The 19842-nt window shown below is 35.7% G+C and overlaps 1 protein-coding gene across 3 annotated transcripts in view; it reads left to right on the top strand.

Annotated features, from left to right (window-relative positions):
- Nucleotides 1-17674, top strand: part of CNTN5 (contactin 5) — a 1141798-nt gene extending 1124124 nt beyond the window's left edge. For all 3 annotated transcript variants that reach the window (XM_070490393.1, XM_070490391.1, XM_070490392.1), the window contains 4 exons: nt 1259-1445; nt 1877-1989; nt 10396-10564; nt 14898-17674. In XM_070490393.1, the coding sequence (XP_070346494.1) occupies nt 1259-1445; nt 1877-1989; nt 10396-10564; nt 14898-15001 (573 nt within the window). In that variant the 3' untranslated portion in view covers nt 15002-17674. The remainder of the gene's footprint in view (nt 1-1258; nt 1446-1876; nt 1990-10395; nt 10565-14897) is intronic.
- Nucleotides 17675-19842: the final 2168 nt, after the last annotated feature.

The following is a 19842-nucleotide window of genomic DNA, read 5'->3' as shown; positions in this document are numbered from 1 at the left end:
CCAAAAAAATAAATAAATAAAAAATATCAGAAAAAAGGGAAGGGCCTGTGTTATTTAATATTTATATAAAAAACAGTACAAGGAAGAAATATGGCTATTACAGTCTTCATTTCATAAAGCTGCAATTATAATTTCCTTCCTCCTTTATCCCTTTCTTATTCCCTTTGCCTTCAGCCAGTGTCTAGGCTGGTACAGGCCTTTTAATATGGCATGGTGACTCAAATACTTTTTCCTGAGAGATAAGAGCCTATAATGACCTCCCATGGCCACAACCAGAAATGGCAGTCCTAGGCATACTCCAAAATATCTCAAGTTCGAAACAAACTCCTTGCTGCCCACATTTTGTAGCCGCAATCCCTGCTGAAAGAGAATCTGCAAAATGTGCTCTTTGGGTTTCCAGCTTCTACGGTACACAAAGCACTTGCAGAAGGATGAAAGGGAGCAGTGATCCTCTTCCTTCACCACAGTAATTAACCGGGGGAAAGAACTACTCTTCCATTACTTCCAGCACAGTAAATAAGTAGAGGGAAAAATACCCACAGTTTTATGCACTTATGCATGGTTAAGTTCTGGTGTCTCAACGGGGTTAAGCTTCAGTTACCCAGAAAAAACTCCTGAATCTCACCAGAGGATCAAGTTTGGTATGAAATCAGCCCTAATGATAGCTTATAACCAGGAAAGATGATCTCAATGCACAAACTGTGCTTTGACAAAAAGCTCTTCCTTTCTGCCTCCCTCCCATATCCTAGCAATGTGATTCCTCCACATTTAGACCACTCTAGGGTCTAATGTTCTGTCCAGGTCGTGAATGTTCTGTCACCTCTTCTCTATTAAACTCATACAGTTTGTGTGCCTCAACTTATGTGGGGTCAGGAGGAAATATTGTTCATTCTTCTTTTTCAAATATTTCATTCAAAGCTCCATGACTCTGAACAGTAAATGGTTCTGATGACCTATGAGAGAAGAGCAGTTCATTGATTCCTTTGAACGACTCTTCCTTAATGTTCTTCATGCTACCAGGGTACAAGTAGCACCCTTTGTTCCTTGGTTGAGTACTCCCCAGTGCTGCAATTCACACAGATGCAAATTAGTCAGCGACTACGACTGTTATTTTGACCTCATTAGTAGGACCTGTTAATTGGATGGTACAAGAGTGATTTCCTAGGGATGGGTTTGAGAAATATTAAAAAAAAGTTCCAACAATCAGAAGCACAGGGAAACTTTAAAATTAATCTGTCATGTGATAATTTGTTGACAGGTTGGTTATCGGAAAGACATGGAACAAGAAGATGCGGCAGAAACAGTCAAAACTAGGGGGAACGAGTCATCTGTCATCCTGACAGGATTAGAAGGAAATACGCTATATCACTTCACAGTGAGGGCTTATAATGGAGCTGGATATGGGCCACCTAGCAGTGAAGTGAGCGCAACCACCAAGAAATCCCGTAAGTGACCTGGGCTTTTTGTTTGTTTCAGACAAAAGGGAAACATCTTTTAACATTTCTGAAAGCCACGTGAGGTACATCACAAGCAGAGTTGAAGGGGAGTCTTGATTCATAGTCTTGCTTCAATGCTTAGATCTGAATTCCAAAACTAGCTCAGAAAATTTTGCATTCACAGTAGATAAAGGTTATCTTCCTGTGAAACGAGGCTAAGCGATTTTGACACAGAAGGGAGATAAAAGGATTCAGGTTCAAAAGCTCAGTAGAGTAGCTATTAAAATGACACTCCTGGAGCAAAACCTTCCTTATCTGACTCTAGCTGGAAGGAAGCCTATGGTGCCAGCCAACGACAAGATTGAAATAGTCAAAAGGATTGAGGTGAAAAAATGTTTTTAAGACTCCTTATCAGCTCACTTTCACTTTTTATTCTGCAGCCCCCAGTCAAGCACCCAGCAACCTCAGGTGGGAGCAACAAGGCTCTGAGCTTTCTCTGGGCTGGGAACCTGTCAGACCATTAGCCAACGAATCTGAAGTCCTGGGCTACAAGGTCAGTGTTCCTTCACTCTCTTGGATAGACACTCATCTTGAAAATTGTTATCTTGCTGATGTATAATTAATAAGGCATAAAAAATCCATTAACATACCTGTTTTTCTCAATCTTTTTCTACCTGCATCTTAGAAAGAGACTTCCTGCAGTAGGGAAACCAAGACAATCAAAATCAGTTCCAACTGCACAAGGCATAGGAAGGGAAAGGGTAGGAAAAGCAACAACAGTTTTAATACAAGGTGAAGACGGCTCCATGATTCAGTGTCAGGACCAGCGGAACTTAAGCAGAGAGTCCTGGCGTTCTCTCCCAGCAGACAAACTGTGCCAGCAGATGGCAAAGACTGGATGACTTACTTTGAGTAGACAGACTTTCTATTAGCAGAGAAACAAGATGAAAAAAATGCTGAGGCCAGCACACTGGATAGGAAAGAGTCCATGGAGAGAAATAGCGAGCTCCAAAATAGATACAACATTTCATATATGGTCATCCTGCTATGTGCCAGCAAGAGATCTGGAAATATGAAAACATTTAGACAGTTTGTTTTGAAAAACAACTTTGTCTCTGATTTTAAAATATATGTGGTCTATGTATAGAATTGGCTGAGTTTCAAATTCTCATTGTATACGTCAGATTCTATTTATTGTCTTAAACTTCACACAGAATCATTAGTTGAATATTATTATAGCAGAACTTTTAAATATTTCAATGATAATATTTAGACTAAAAAGCCTCATTTAGGTGGCTTTTCAACTATCAAAGATGGTAACAGCACTTTGTATATAAAGTGCTAAAATTCTAAAACTAAAAACTGAAGAAGTTATAAATGGAATATATTTTTTAAGGTAAGTAATTCCCATGAAGAATGTTTTAAGACACAAACTGTGGCATTTCCTACAGATTGTAATTAGTATGGATCACAGATACCCTCATCCTCAAACACACACACTCAAATCTGTCCTAATCCTCAGGAATATTGAGTTTGATCTTTTGGGGGAAGGTGGGTGAGCCATTCCCTAAACTCTGCCCTTAGACTTCTTCTTTCCATACCCTTCCCCAAAGACCATGTCCTGACAACTTGTTCTTTAAGGCAAATATACCCTTCAATGATTAGGGATAGCAATATGGCCAGAAATGATGATGGACTATCCAAGAACCAATTTAATATTATCAGAATTATGGCGAGCAATCTCCCAAACTGGAGAGGTAAGTAGAACACAAGAAAGTGCTAGATCAAAGCATATGGGCACCTGGAAGAGCCATTCAGCTCTAGACACCTCTCAGGTGAGAAGAGAAATGCCATATGACCTGGAGAAGATGGGAGGTTAGGAATAGAGTTCCCAGGCGAGGTGACCCTTCTCTTTGCTCACAATGGCACCTTCTCTCTCTGTCATTGCTCTTCCTCTTTATATGTGAAAATCTCCCCAACTAGCCTATATGTGATTGAAGGCAAGAACTCTGTCTTACTCATTAGTTTATCCCCAATGCTTCTAGAATGGATGAATAAATTAATTAATGTTCACCCAACTAGAAGTATCTTATGCAATTACTCATAAGTGTATATTATCAGATTTGTGTTTTTTCCAGCATGGCCTTCCCATTTGTTGTGGTGTAGTGGAGAAGAGCACTAACTTCTGAGTAAGACAGACTTTAGTTCAAATCCTAGCTGTGTAACTTGGAGCAAATTACTTATCCTCTCTGAGTTTCATTTTTTTAACTTCAAAAATGGCAATAATAATATGTATCATACAGGATTATTTTAAGTTTTAAATAAAATAATTCATGTAAAATACTTAGCATATAGAAGTTGCTCATTGAAAAATAGCTACTATTGTTCTTGTTGTTATTGAAGAAGAGTACCTGGTTAGGTGAAATTTGAAAATATTTTAACAAAAGAAACTGATCTTTAAAAGTTGCCTGCCAGTTCTATCTTAATGAAGCCAGCACAAGTCAACTTGGAATACCTTCTTGCTGGGAGAAGAATCACTAACATGGTCCATCTTAGTTGTATAAGTAATGACAAGTAGACACACATTGAGAGAGGAATTTTTTTCTTTTATTTTCTTGAAATGGTTGCACCTCTTTGTGTCCCTTGAAAGGAAGAGCTGGTTCCTGCGAAAGGAGTCTGCTGATCATGAATGGAGTGAGACCTCAAAATCTGTTGTTTTGCAACTAAACTTTATTTGAACCTCTGATGGATAAGATAATCCCCAATGAGCGACCTACTGGCAGGAATGACACAAAAGGCCCCATGAGGGAAGAAGGACTTCAGACTGATGACTGGGGCTTAGAGCCTGGATTCTCCTGGGAAGGTCTGGTTTCCACAGGTCAGGTGGCTAAGGATGAAAGCTCCTCCTGACACACACACAATGGAACAGGAACGTGATTAGAAACAATAGCTGCGAATATAAACTAAAGAGATGTAATCCAGAGAACACAAGCTTAGAGCCATCTTTTCTCAACATGACTTTGAAGAGAACTACTGTGGCCTCGGCAAGGATCTGCATTGCAGTGAAAGAGCCGTACCATCTTGAGGGAGGTTCACACAAATGTGTGGCCAGGGCTGGACGTGGTACTCAGAGGGAGAAGACTTCCTCTTTGATTCCTACCACATGCCAAATAACTACGGCCAGACCTCGAATGGCACCAGTGTAATAGTGAGCCACCTCTTCTGAAGCACAATAGTGTGTGGCAGTCACAAAAGATGAACAGAAGTAGGGACTTGTAGCACACTAATTATTTCTCCTTCCATGAGATAATTTGAGTTAGGCCTGACCCATTAAGACTGAATTTGCTCCCTGGGATTCTTGGAAAATCTGAGGTAGAGATTGTCCTGCTAATCAGGGCAAGGGAGAGCTTCCACAATTAATTGGAATATCAAAAAGAGAAGTAAATTCATTTTTGCTCTTTGTCTCTGCCAAGTTGCTTTACTTTTATAAGCAAAAGGGACCACTAGAAATGTATGGCATGCAGGTTTGAAGCTGGAACGTTGGAGTCAATGCTTGAGTTTTAAAATGCAAGAGTTGTGTGTTCCACCTTTTGCGTTAAGTCCAGTTTAAGTTAGGTTAATTCAGAAAAGCCTTCATCTAGAAGTCTTCCAGATTGTGAAAATGATTGAAAAATGGTAAATATGGGAAAAAAATGAATTCCATAAACTTGATCCATAAATAATCCACTAAACTCTTCCTTTTTATAGTTAAGATACTATACACAGGATACAACTCATTTTCAAAAAATAAACCACAAAAATAGAATACTAAGATAATAAGATAAAACAGCAGAACTTAACATTCAAACAATCCATTTTCTCAGAAGACTTGGATCTTACTTCCTTACTTGATTTCAGAGATTGAGATGTCAGCAACATGCATAAGGACAAGATATTACCAGAGAAAGACATGATGATAAGATAAATTTTGTGCAAAGGTGTTAAGAGGAAAAAGGCGATGTCCTCATCACAAAATCTTATCAAGGACATGGAAAGCAACCAAGAATATCGCAAAAGAAGGATGGAATTGAGCCATATATAATTGTGTCATAGGTAACACATTAAAATCGAATCCGTTCAGATAAATGTTAAGTATTACCTAGTAGTGAAATTTCTCACTGCTATTTGAGACTGTCCAAGGATCCTTGACTTCTGGGGATTTTGTTCAAGACCTCTAGATTTAATAACAATAATTTCAAAACATCATAGCTTTCGTTAACAAGTAAGAGTAAAAGCATGGAGAATCAGAAAAATGTCAGAAAAGGGTAGTCTCTTGTAGACATAGCTACAAATTATTCCTACTCAAATAAAATAACTCCCCATTTGAAAAGCTGGATCAAATTTGGAAGTGTATTTAGCTTGTTTACGACTTATTCAAGTCAACCAATGTGTGACATTTTCTTTTTCTTTTTCTTTTTGTTTACATTTTCCATTCAGAATCAGCCACATATTTTAGTATATTATTTATAAATTTTTAGTAAAGTAGAAAAAAACTTGAAATAAAAAATTTCCTAAATTGACTTATTTTTTCAAATAAATGTTTTTAAATGAAGAAAACTTCATTTTTATAAATCCCCCAGTTTGGGGTCTGTATCTACAGTCCTTACTAATTTTGGCATATAACATATTATACATCTGTTATTGGCATTCTTGAAGAAATACCAATAACAAAGTTATAGACCAGCCATAATTCTCCTTAGTGATCTTGAGAATGGTGAGTTATTTTTCTTTATTCTATGAAAGAAGTTTATGAAGATTATGGGGTAAAATAGCCATCTTGTCCTCACCTTATTCTCCCAGTACAAATTGATGCCCAAGTGAAAGGGAAAATGAATACTAAATGCCCCGGGGCTATGCTTTCACTTGTGCAAATATCCTCTCCCCACCAGGAGAAACTTTTCTCCATTCAGAAAAGACGCAGTAGGCAGAAGAAATTCAGGACAAGGGCTTCAGGCTACATCCAAGAAAACAAAGTCCTGTTTTTCTAGTTGACATCTAGAAAATATCCTTCCCTAGATATACAATCCCTTCACTGTCCATCTGTACCCTCACCACTACTTTCTGCCCGTTTACAGAGCCAAGGAGAGTAGGGGGGAATCAGGCTCAAAGTTTACCAGATATTACATGATCCACCAATACAGACAGAAGTTTTTGTTTGTTTATACAACTTAGATAGCAGCCAGGGCCTTCTAGACTCCTGAGACGTATGTATGCTTGGATTGACATTGTATTCCACACCCTGTGGAATTTTGACGCCCACACCTATATTTCACCAGCTTCTCATGGAGCCTAAAGTCTCTGGCCATGCTAGTCTCATTGATTTCCTATATCTTGCAACTGTTCCTTCATCTTATATTCACTCCAAATGTGGAACTCAACTTCTTTCCTATGAGTCCTACAAATTAAAATAACTTACATATAATGGCTTACACTATCCTCTCCACATTTGATTATGCTTAAAACTTTTCATAATACTTTTTAAAAATTAAAACAAATGGCTTATGTAATGTCAAATGTATATATATTTATATTGGATTGTATGGAAATGTTGGCAGGGGGTGATAAAGTGAAAGGCACACCATACAAGCAAACTTCTGAAAATTGCCCATTAGGAAGTCTTGTTCTTAAAAGTGCTTTTGGCCGCCCTATAGCCCAGTGGCTTCTCACTGGTACTTGTACTACCCAACTGCTTTTCATCCAGCTTCTATTCATCTTGCTGACTCTTCTTCACCCACCCATTGCCATTAGGGCTTTGCATTTCTCACCCGCTATTGAGAAGAGCAGTTGTCCCATTGACTATTCCCAGGATGCTAAGCTGGTGAACAACCCTTCCCTTTAACAGGATCCATCCTTCTCTGGTGCACTTGTAGGTGAAACCAGTAAAAATGTATTCTGCTATATTTTTAAGCACACTCACTCATCAGACATATAGACTAGTTGTTTCCAGATCATGCCTTTGAGAAGAGCCGTACTGCATTAATTCTCTTGTTTAGGATCATCTCTTTGGATAACCTACTGCTTTCAGCTCTTTAAGCAGAATTTGAGAATAGTCTTGACAATACATTAGACAATTTCCTTCATGCCTAAAGATGGCTGTCATTGCAACCGTCAATCTATAAATGTCCAGATTCTCAAAGTACTCCCTCCTTACTGTCAATAACTATATCTGACATGTCTTGATAACTCCTTAACCTTCTCATATTTCTCATTCTCATTCATCTTTTCTAAATCAGGATTTTAAAATGAGCCAAGATTCTCTAAAGCATCTGAGACTAACCATTAGTTTAATGTATTTTTCACTTAGTGTACCTACTTACCAGCGTATGGTACTACAGCTTCCTGGCTGCATTGGTAAAATCCACATTTAATTTCAAACTCCTTTTGCTATCATTAACTGATTATTTTTCCTGCCTTTACCTTTTCTTCCTAAATCTCAACTGATCCACAACTTTTCCTTCAACTCTGGATTTCACAGCAACATTAGATATGCATTACTGGCTGCATTTTTCTTTGTTATAAGAACTGTAATTTATTGAACCATAATAACAATGTCCTCTAAAATAGTCACTCCCCTGTCAATCCTCACCAATTTACATACTTTCCCCTTGCCATAAATTTGCTTTCTAATTACCTCATGTAGATCAGAATTCTAATTCATTATACTGCTACAGTCAAAATGAGAAGCATAAATTCTGATACAATTGTCATTTTTTTAAGCCAAAAGAACCTGCTATAGGCATCCTCCAAGAACTGATCTTGATTCCCCAAATCCCAAGAACCCACTCGGCTCTTGGCTTTCCCACCAAATGTGCTTCCAATTGCAGTACACATCACACTTCATGACATTGTTATCTGTCTCCACTATCAGACTGTAAATGTCGTGAGGGCAGGAACCATGTGGTCTTATTCTCTGATGAATCTCCAGTATTGTGCCTGGTCCACATGGGATTCCCAATAAATGTATTTGATGATGCTCTTATCATTTTGCAACCACATTGAGGCTATAGCTTCCTTCCCTATAAGGATTTCAGTAGACACAATTATTACATGTTCTATACTTTTAAAGAGAAGCTACTTCTCTCCCGAGACCCTGAAGTAAATTTAATCCGTGAAAGATAAAAGAAGTGAAATGGAGGGAGCATACATTACCAGAATGCAGAGGGCAGGATCAAATGCAGGCAGGCTTCAACATACAAAAAAAAAAAAAATTCTTTTCGGAAGTTTTCTTTTCTTGTATGTAGGTTAGTTCAAGCTCAAAACACATTTTTTATAAGAAAAATCTATTATAAATTTTTGTGTAGCTTCCCAAGGCAGTCCATCTTTTATGATGCAGTTGAAAACCGACCATTGACAGTGAACAATGATGGCAACAGAAGAAATAGATTTCTCTTACTAAGCTTACCATGCACCAGGTCCTGTGCTAAGGTGTTTTATGCATTTTCTCATTTCAGTCTCCTAACCAAACCATGAAATAGGTTTTATTATCTCTACTATACAATAGAGGCACTTGAGGCTTAGAAAGGTTAGTAGCTTGCCCAAATTTACCCAGACAGGAGTGTGTAGGAGATTGTTTTTTGTTTCTTTTTGTAGGAGATTGTTTTGAATCCAGATGTGTATGACTGCAAAATCATTACTCCTTCCATTATGCAAAGCAATCATATTATAATACCGACAATTATGAAAAAGCACAAAAATGATGAAACTGAATAAAACTGCATTTAAAAATATCTTTGCTGCTACTTGACTATTATTCAAAAAAAAAAGATTTATTGGAGGGAAATGAGTAGAAACAGTATAACATAGTGAAATAGGTCTGAACTAGATTATTAAAATATGATCTTCTAATGTAATTTCTTCCCTAACTAGCCACATGATGTTGTATAAATCGCATAACCTCTATGACTTTAGTTTTCTGACATGTAAACACAGGATAATTCTGTCCTAATTTGTAGTTCTTTTTTTAAAAATATTTTATTTTTTCCTTTTTATTCCCAAAGCCCCCCAGTACATAGTTGCATATTTTTAGTTGTGGGTCCTTCTAGTTGTGGCATGTGGGACACTGCCTCAGCATGGCCTGATGAGCAGTACCATGTCCTCGCCCAGGATCCAAACCGGTGAAACCCTGGGCCACTGAAGTGGAGCGCTCAAACTTAACCACTCAGCCATGGGGCCCACCCTAATTTGTAGTTCTGAAACTCTGTTTGCCATGAATACATGTTGAATTCTAATACCATGAACAGATGTCAGAAAAGCCTTAACTTTGCTTCTCAATGTATCCAAATGCCAGTTCACCAAAAAGCAAACACAAAAGTAAAAATAATTAATAAAATTTTAACTTTTCAGCCATTCCCTACCTTATAAAGGATTTATTATTGATATATTTAACAATTTTTCCCTTTACTCCTTTCAAACAATTTGAAGATGACAGCTTTGAATGCTCCCTCAGGATACTATTCATTTCAATAAGCAGGAAGAAAAGACTTTCAGTGGTCTGCCTCCTCACTACCTGCTTCACTAGCCTCATTTCTCACTATCCCCATACATCTCTTCTCTCCTTTCTTTCCCCTAATGTTAGGGTTTCTTATTGCTTAGACATATTTTTTAATCTTCTCTTACCTCTTCCCAGAATTCTTCTCCTCCCCTTCTCCAACTGGTGAACTCTACTCATCTTTAAATACTCAGTGCAAGATCGTCTCCTCTGAAAAGCCTTCCCCAAACCCACAGAATTCAACTCTCCCTTCTGTGCTTCCATAGCCCCTTACGTATACCTCAACTGTTGCATATAATACATATTGCATTTGCTGACATATATATCTCAGCTGTCAGCTCCCTGAACTTAGCTCAGAATTACAGTAAGCAGTCAATAAACATTTGGAATCCTCAATGCAATATCAAATATTTAAACCTGTTATTATTACAGGTTTTTTATAGGCAAGAAGGTCACAGCAACAGTCAAGTTATTGAAACGCAGAAACCTCAAGCAGTAGTACCACTCCCCGATGCTGGAGTCTATATTATTGAAGTTCGAGCATATAGTGAAGGAGGGGATGGAACGGCTAGTTCCCAAATCAGGGTACCATCATATTCAGGTAAGTTTTGACATAATAGGCTTAATCTGTTGTCAACCATGTCAAGATGGTGTGAACCTCATCAAAATTAACAGGATGGATTACATGGATCAGAGATTTTTGAAGGGTCTCTTTTCTCACTCTGATTGCCATATCATCCTCTAATTATACAAACCCTAATGGTCTGCCCACAATTGCAGAATTTCTACAAATCCAGAAAGGAGTTAACATTTTCATTATAATGCCCTTATTTGTGAAATTCCCTTGCCTATCCTGGTCTCAAGCAGTTCCTTGGTGGCCATTTGGGCTTTGCAATATTACTTTTAAACTGAAATTCCACTAGTTTAACAAACCTACTTCTCTATTGTCAATTGCCTTTGTTGTTAGATAAGAGAGTGAGGGACACAAGTTTAAAGGGAATGCTTTTTAAAATTAAAATTTGATTGTATTTATTGATAAATTTTATTGAGCTTCTTTGGATTTTTGGTTTGGGTTTTTTTCCAGATTTATTGAAATATAATTGAGATATAGCATTATGTAAGTTTAAGGTGCACAACATGTTGATTCGATACACTTGATATACTGCAAAATGATTACCACCACAGCGTTAGCTCACACCTCCATCGTATCCCATAACTGCCATTTCTTTTTTGTGGTGAGAACATGTAAAATCTACTCTTTCAGCAACTTTCAAGTATATACTACAGTATTATTAACTATAATCACCATGCTGTATTTTAGATCCCCAGAACTTGTATGAATATCTTTGTTCTTATTAGTAATATTAATAATTTCCAGCTTTTTCTGATCTTTACTATATGTCATAGTGCTTTACATATGATATCTTATTTAACCATAGTAACAATCATATAAGGTAAGTAGCTTTAATCTTGTTTTATAGAGAAGACTTAAGTAACTTGCCTGAGGTCACACTATTACTAAGTGAAAGAACCAGGATTCGAACCCAGGTTTGCTTGTCTCCAAGGCCACATGTCTTCACAACTACCAGCATCATTATACCAACAAGGGAGAGCTAATTAAAGGAAGAGAGATTTTACAAATTTGGAAGAAAGTAACCATTTGATTGAGGTAGTCAAAAAAGGAAGCAAAAGATTTAATTAAATATGCAAGTCTCTCATTAAGAAAGTATTAGGCAATTTTCGTTAAAGTCTTGTATAAAAAGTGTTTAATGTGCATTAATTAATGGGCAATTTGATCATTGTTTATTGAGCAGTCATTCTCAACCAGAATTGTCAAACTAAAGGGAAGAATCTAATGACATCATGTAGGTTCTATTATATTCATATGTAATATATACCCTATATATATTGTATTATATTTATCAACTTGGATTAAGACCAGAGGCAATGCTTATGATTTTTTTTTGATGCCACAAAGTGAGGTAGAAGAAAAATATAGTGGAGAAAATAATAAGATAGACTAAAACCTTGAGGAAAAGCTAGCGACGTCATACTTGGTAAGTAAATTATTTCATAAAAATTTCAGATGAGACAAAGAACATTATTGGGACAATTGATAAAATGTTAATAATGTCTGTAGATTCGGTAATATATATCTACATTAATTTCCTGTTGTTAAAGATGTACTGTGGTTATATAAGAAAATGTCTTAATTTTAGGGACTATACATTAAAGTATTTAGTGTTAAAGGTATATCATGTCTGCAACTTACTTTCAAATAGTTCAGGAAAAAGGTATACTTTTATAGAGAGAATAATAAAGCAAGAAAGTAAAACATACACATTTAAGGAATCTGGATGAATTTTTTCTATTCTTACAACTTTTTGGTACGTATAAAATTATTTCAAAATAAAACATTAAAAATAAAAAACATAAGGTGCAGGGAACCTAACTTTTTCAGAAATTCAGGTGAAAAGACTTAAGAATTTAAATACATTGTGACCACACTAAAACTTAATAGACTTTATGATTCATTTATAGAAGTATAGTTTTGAGAACAAGAAAGGTAATAATGTTTCTACATTGATTAGTTCACAATTGAACTCTTGAGATGTGGGTGTTAAATTTTCAAGAGCATCGTAAAAGACTAAAGATTATTTCTGAAAAGCAAAAAAGATGACAACTCTCCTCTTTGATTGCTTCATAAGAGTCAAATTTCTAATAACAGCAATACAAAGAGCATTTATGGAGCCCTGATCATATTCTTAGCATTACACTGGATGTTTTCCATATATTATCTTATTTTATCCTTATAACCACCTGATAAGTTAAATATTTTATTATTCTTTGACTCTCCAAGGTTCCTTTCAACTCTAGCACAATCACATTCTAAAGTATCATCTGGATGATATCAGCCCCAAGCTTGAAAGTATTTATAAAGACCTTGATTCTCTCATGTATATTTTAATTAACTTGTAACTTCTATTCCATGAAAAAAAAAATTGTCAACTTTTATGTTAGTTAAGAATACTTTGGCCAGTGCAACCCATTTCCTGAGTTTTGATAAAGTGAAATCTCACAGTATTGTCTCTCTCAGACCCACAAAACATGAGCAACAATTGGTTTCATTCTTATTTTCCAAAAACCAAGAAGTCTAAGAAGTTGAATGACTTGCTCAAGTGAAATAGCTAGTTAGCTTTAAAGCTGGGACTAGAACTTAGTCCGATGCTGTTGTTTGTGTTTTGTTTTGTTTTGTTTTGCTATGCCAAAATGACGTTTTTGCTTTGTGGACTCTCCATGGAATTTGAGATAGAGCTCCTACTTAGCATTCTGAAAGTGACATGTTTTTGTAAAAGTGTCATGTCAGTTGCTTTAACAAGGACTCAGCCACTCTCAAATAAATAGAAAGGATGTTTTCACAGTTTTTATTTATCAGGCATTCACATACCAGTCCAGCGAGGCTTTGTCATCATGCCTTTCTTATGGCTCACATGTGGCCATGCACTTCGTAACGACCCCATTTTGTACAAGTTGAAATATATGTAACATTCTCCAACATGTTGATTAGTAGGTTTTATTAGTGCCTTAGCTGTAAAAATTTTCAAAGGAAAGAAGATTTGCTGCTTTGTGTGTGTGTATGTGTGATTTACCAAGCAAATGATTCTTCAGCTCATAAGTAAGCATCTGGAAAATAAATTTAGACTCTATTTCAGTAACAAAAATCATGCCCAGAATTCCGTTATGCTCAATCTGGCCAAAGAAGATAACTTGACAGAGGGATGAATCCAAAACTTGGGTGGTATATTTTATTATTATTGTATCATTATGGTTTTAATCAAGGTCAATCACTGTTTTAAGAGAGACAATACATAAGAGTATCTGTTTCCACTAATCCCAGCGCAATGACTTAAGCAAGTTCTATAATCTTTCTAAGCCCCAGTTCCCTCATCTGCAACAGAGGGATAAATGATAGTACTTACCACATAGGAATGTCGTGAAGATCAAATAAGATAATATGTATAAAGGGCTTAGTACAGTGCATGGCATGTAGTAAGGATTTGTCAAATATCAATCATGATGATGATGCTTCAGAAGACTTCTGGCTTGAAAAACCATTCCTGAAGTTAGATCTAAGGGTTAGTTAGATCTTAGTTTGTGATTATGTGGAGCTGTCAAAACTGTTTCAGGCTAATCAATTCAGATCAGTGAGTTTCATCAAATAACCAACCTAAGCCATTAACTGCATACAGTGTTTTGGTGTCAAGAAGGAAGAACTTCTCCTGGAAGTAAGTAAGAGTAATGAAAGATGACTTTCCTTCACCAAGTTTGACATGAGAATCTAGAATGTAAGCCTGATCAACTGAAACAGTCAAATCAATCAAGGACCCGTGGCTAATGTATTTGCATTCTATTGCTTTATACTTTTTAAAGTAATGCCAGAAGTGACCTATTACTGTCCAGATGTGTATAGATGCAGGACCGAAGTATATTAAACAATGTTTTATTACTATTAAGTTGAAAAATTGACTGAAGTAATGAAATTACGAATGCCTGTGGCCACAAACTTTTACAAATTATTTTTACTGCATTTCCTGAATTATGCACTAGAGAAATTATTTTATTTTTCATATCTGGAATTTGACATGCTTTCTATCAATGTATCATCAGTGAAAATTACACTGAATCTCCTGATTAGATGTGTTTGTTAGATGTGACATAGCTTTTCAACACAGTGTTCCATATATTTACTTCTTCTCTTCATGTAACTCTTGGGAACCCCAGACAATGTCTTGTGTTATCATTATGAGAGACAGTCTCATCAGAAGTAGGACCAATATTACACGCATTTGTCTTACATACCTAAAAACAACTCTTTAACTAGTTCAGGCAAGACCAAAATAATTTGCTCCATTTAATGTTTCTCTTTTTCACAGGTGGGAAAATCACTAGTGCTCAGTCAACCCTCCACACCCTCTCCACGTCTTCATTCTCAGTAACGTTGCTTTTGGCATTGATGCTTCCTTCAACCTCTTGGTGAAAATTGCACTTAATTTTCTTTTCTTTGCTTTAGCTTGATAACAGCAGTGAATAGAGTGTCGTGTAAATGGAGACCCAGGACCCTGAGATGAGCTTTAAAAACTTGGGATTACGCATGGTGCACTTACAGGAGGTTGGGGAGAATATTACTTATCCATCAGGTTTCTCTTTGGTTTTTGTAAATGGAGAGGACAGTTCTTGGTCCAATAAAAATATGCAGATTGTATGTAATGAATTTTTGTAAGCAAAGGTAATTTCTGTCAAATGTATTGTTTACTTTTTTAATATGTTGGAATTTGATTTTATATCTGATGACCCTGAGTGTGTGCCATCCATTTGTTCAATGATTTCTAGCTGGTCTGTTTCAAACATAAATACAAAATTGAAAGTGAAAAGTTTGCTTGAGACTCCGAGTCTAGTGTTTTTCATTTTCCCTTCAGCTGATTATTCCAATTGACAAATCAGCAGAAGATATGAAAAAATACTTCAGTTGTGTAGTCCATTATAGGATAAATACACAAAAGTTTTCTCAAAAAATATTGTATGATTGCATAGTGAAATAGCAAAATTTGTCAATATATTGTTCTCTATGCCTCCCTAGAGCAAGTTATTAGGGTAGGGAATAAGCCATTTACATTAGCACGAGGTAAATAGAAAGTGAGTCCAGATGAATTTATGTGCTATTGTTTTTCATCAAGTACTATGTTATCTAGCTGAAAATATAGTAAATGTTTATTTTTAATAACAAGAGAGTTTAAAGTCACAAAAACTATATGATCACTTCAAACTGCAGACGCTGAGATGCTGCCAAGGGTGCTAACGTGAAACCGAAATGAATATAGGACACAGCTTTCTCATATCTCCACCTACAGCCAAAACAGATGTTGAATTAGATCCAAGGTTTTCTTCTAATTTCAAATAATTTTAAGGACAATAAAAATTTGTTGTGCAAATAATTATGCATACATATAATCTGTGAATTAAAATGGTTAAAGCATAACACATAAATTTTGATTTTTTAAACAGTTCTATGCATCACATACGACTTATGAAATATTACCAACTAATAAAATAAACAGGACCTCTTGGATAAATTGATTTTTTTAATTAAGCTTTGGAAACATGGTCTCAGTACAGGAGCTCAGCTAGTCTAACCAGCCATACGTTATTTGGGAGGTGATCCCCATTTGTTATTTTAAACAGGCAATTTGAACCTAAGTGATCCTAGATAGCTGTTGGAAAGTGAGCTGAAAGTTTTCTACTTGATGATATCTTCCAGAAGTTCTAACCAAAATGAGAATGTGCCAGAGTTCCCATTACACTCAAGAAGATGACTAGTGGGATAGTTATCGCAAAGTCATATGCCAAAAATGAGCCTGAAGAAACTACAGTTTAACAGATGATATTAATATGAGAACCAAAACTAATTTCTTTTCTTTTATAAAATCGAAACCTGTTAGTTCTACTTGTATCTTTAACAGCAAGCAACAGGAAGCAATACTGAGCTCAAACTGCTGGCTCTAGGGGTTAATACTTGTAGAATTAGAGGAGAGACTGGAGTTTCTGTTCTGAACATGCTAAAAGATTGGTTTCAGAGCCACATACAACTACGTATGTTGGTTACTCATTCTCTTTGGGGGGAATTATGTCCAAGATACCCCTAAACAAACAAAAAGTGATTTAAAGTCTATTTTAGTTAGCAGGCTATTATAGTAAATTACTACAGGTGGTAAATATCGGAGCCTGTGAATAATAAGCACCAAGTGGCCTTCCTTGAGCACCTCCTTTGGTGGGAGAAGCTGAACTTTGCAGATAGAAGGATGCTAACTCTCTAGCAGGCAAAATATGAGCTCTCCTGAGCACAGTGTAACTTTCAGGAGAAGATTGTGCATCTGAAAAAAAATGCAGCAAGAATATTAAAGAAGGGGCAATAATTTTTACTTTATATTTGATGAATCAATCCATTTTCTTCGTTTTCCCATGGTTTTTTATCCTAGACTTGATGAAGGACTTTAAGAATCAAGTTGTTACTGACATTTATGAAACAAAACCCATAAAATATAATGTCAATATACGGCAAACTCAAACTAACCAATATTTCTAACTATCTGATGGATGGTACATATCTGACAGAATATTTACATATAGAATATGTGAATAGTCTGATGTATTTTACAGGAATCAGAAATATGAGATGTTTTTACTCAATGCATAGAATGTGTATTTTGCATCATAAACCTATTTAAAAAAACAGGTTTTAAATGTTTCTGTACTTATGTATTACATACTTGTTACTTTGTAGAAAGCAGAACAACATTCCCTGTGAAGGTACATTATTTTTCAGCTGCAGTACTGGGTGAGCTTTTTCTTGGATGGGATGGTAACCACACAGTCTTACATCACTAAAGAGACTGTATTTTTGTATAATGTCAATTGAACTATGAAGAAAAAAATACTCCTCATAATTAAAAATTTCATGAAAGCGAATGTTTTGCATACCCAAATGAAGGTACTGTGGACCCTATGTCAAACCATTAAATATATTGTATATAATCTGTATATACTATATATAATGGTATATACCATGTGGAAGGCACAGTCAGATAATAGTTCTGTGTACTGTTCTTGTAACATTAGATCTTTTTAATAAATAATTCTCTTTTTATTGACTTTTATCTTCTCTCCTGTCAGCTACATGAATGGCATTATTTCTTTTATGCAGACCACAGTATGCTCATGATTATGGTAGTGTTTTCATGCTGAAAAGATCATTATGTTAGGACTCGGCATGCTGCTATGATTTTAGGTTCAAAAATCTTCACAGATGTCCATGGTAGTTCCAACCTGAAAATTGGAAGCTATGCCAAAGAATAAAACAAGCAAAGAAGCAAGAACAAATGGGATACATTCAGTCAGGCTCATGATTTATTTCTTCTCAGGAAACGAGACTTCATTCAATATGTTTTGTAAAGAGTTTTTTAAGTGCATACTTCTGCTTTTATTAGGAATAGACTGTCCCAGTCTACCTCAGGTACAATTCTCATAGAGTTACTTACTTTTTTGTGCTCCCTTAGTACCATGTGTACATCTCTGTTATTCTAGCAATCACACAATGTTACAATGATTTGTTCATGAATGATTCTCCTCCGGTATCTAGGCTGTTAGATCCTCCAAAGGAGACTATATTAGACCATGTTAGGATTTCTCCCACCAGTGCCTGGTACAATACCTAGCACATATCAAGTGACCAATTAATTGGATCTAATTTTATGTTGGCCTTAAAAATTTCCTTTAGAATAGGCTTCCCAAATCTGAGTGATCATCCAAATCACCTGGGAAGCCAAATCTTGGAGTTCCAATTCAATAGAGACTAGGGAATCCTTATTTTCAAAATCTTCTCAAACACAAAAATGATGCAATGCTATTGATGGGAATTTAGTGATAATAGTAAAAGTTTGTATGGATTTACTCTTTCAATTAGCAATCCCACATCAGGGACGTATCCCTAAGATAGACTAGCAAAAATATGCAGTGTTAAGTGAATAAACAAGGTGTACAACAGTGAATATGTGCTCCCTTTTATACAAGAAGTGGGAAAAATACAAACACATACTTGCTAATATTCTCTGAAAGAAATAATGGAAGAATAAACTAAAGGCTAACAAAAATTGTTACCTATTGAGGAGGGAGAGAAAGGAAATGGGAACAAGTATGCAAGCAAGCTTTTTCTCGAGGTACTTATTTCATAGTTTTGACTTTGGAACTACATAAATGTTTTACATTAATTTAAAAATTAAACCAAAAGGAAAAACAAAGCAACCTCCAAAAACTGAGAATAAATGAAAAATAATTAACCTAGCTATCTATCAACCAAATAGTTGACAAGTAAATGTTTTTCTTTCTAGAAGAATTATAACCACATAATAAGTATTTCAAGTCAGTATTTTGATAGTACATTCCCCAGGGAATGGGATGGGACATACATCCCAATGACAAAACACATACACCCACACCAAAAAAATACCTTAATGAGTAAACTACATTCATTGGTCTTCTTGTGAGTGGCATAACTAGTAGAAATATTTTTAAGCTATCTAATACATAAATGTTAAAAGTATTGAAAGAGTAAATTTTCAGGATAAGAGAAAAGAGGGACATCCATGACATTTTTAAGTTAAATAAAATCTATAATCTTTGAATTAAGAATATCATTAGGAATTCATAACTTATTTAACCTTTTTCTGAAAATGACCTATTTTTCAGCTTTGTTCAATACAAAGGCATAGAAGAACAATGAACACCCTTAATGGACAAATAATACAAGTAATGAATAAATAATGTGCAAATTGTGGTCTCCAAATTCCATTTACCTCTAAAAGGAACCAGGACTTTCTTGGAGAAATAGCTGACTTAAGATCTCGGGAAGAAAATGTACAAGATGAGTCTGGGACTTCTTATTATGTCTATAAAAACACCATGGTCATGACAAAAGGACAACTTAATGCCTCCCGCTAGCAAAGAAGGGATCACTAGAGCTCAACAAGAAAAAAGACAGCAACGGATTGAAGCACATGCAATGTCTAAAAATCCATAATTTCATACTGATACACACACAAAAGTCATTGGTTATCTTTGCTGAGTGCAAGATTCGTCACTCTGAGAATTTTTGCAAAAATATAAAAAGGGAAAGAAGTATTTATCCTACCTTTCCTGTAAGGACTGTGTTTCAGTATAATCAAATAGTTGATGAAGGATAGCTCTACTTTATAAAAGGATCACAGCCAGTAAATGCAAAAGGAATGACGGAATTAAAAAATAATAAATATTTACTTGGGCAATGAT

The sequence above is a fragment of the Equus asinus genome, chromosome 20 (assembly GCF_041296235.1).
Source record: "Equus asinus isolate D_3611 breed Donkey chromosome 20, EquAss-T2T_v2, whole genome shotgun sequence".
In the NCBI taxonomy this organism is placed as follows: domain Eukaryota; kingdom Metazoa; phylum Chordata; class Mammalia; order Perissodactyla; family Equidae; genus Equus; species Equus asinus.
The sequence above is the reverse complement of the archived record's forward strand: the minus strand, read 5'-3'. Positions and strand labels throughout refer to the sequence as shown.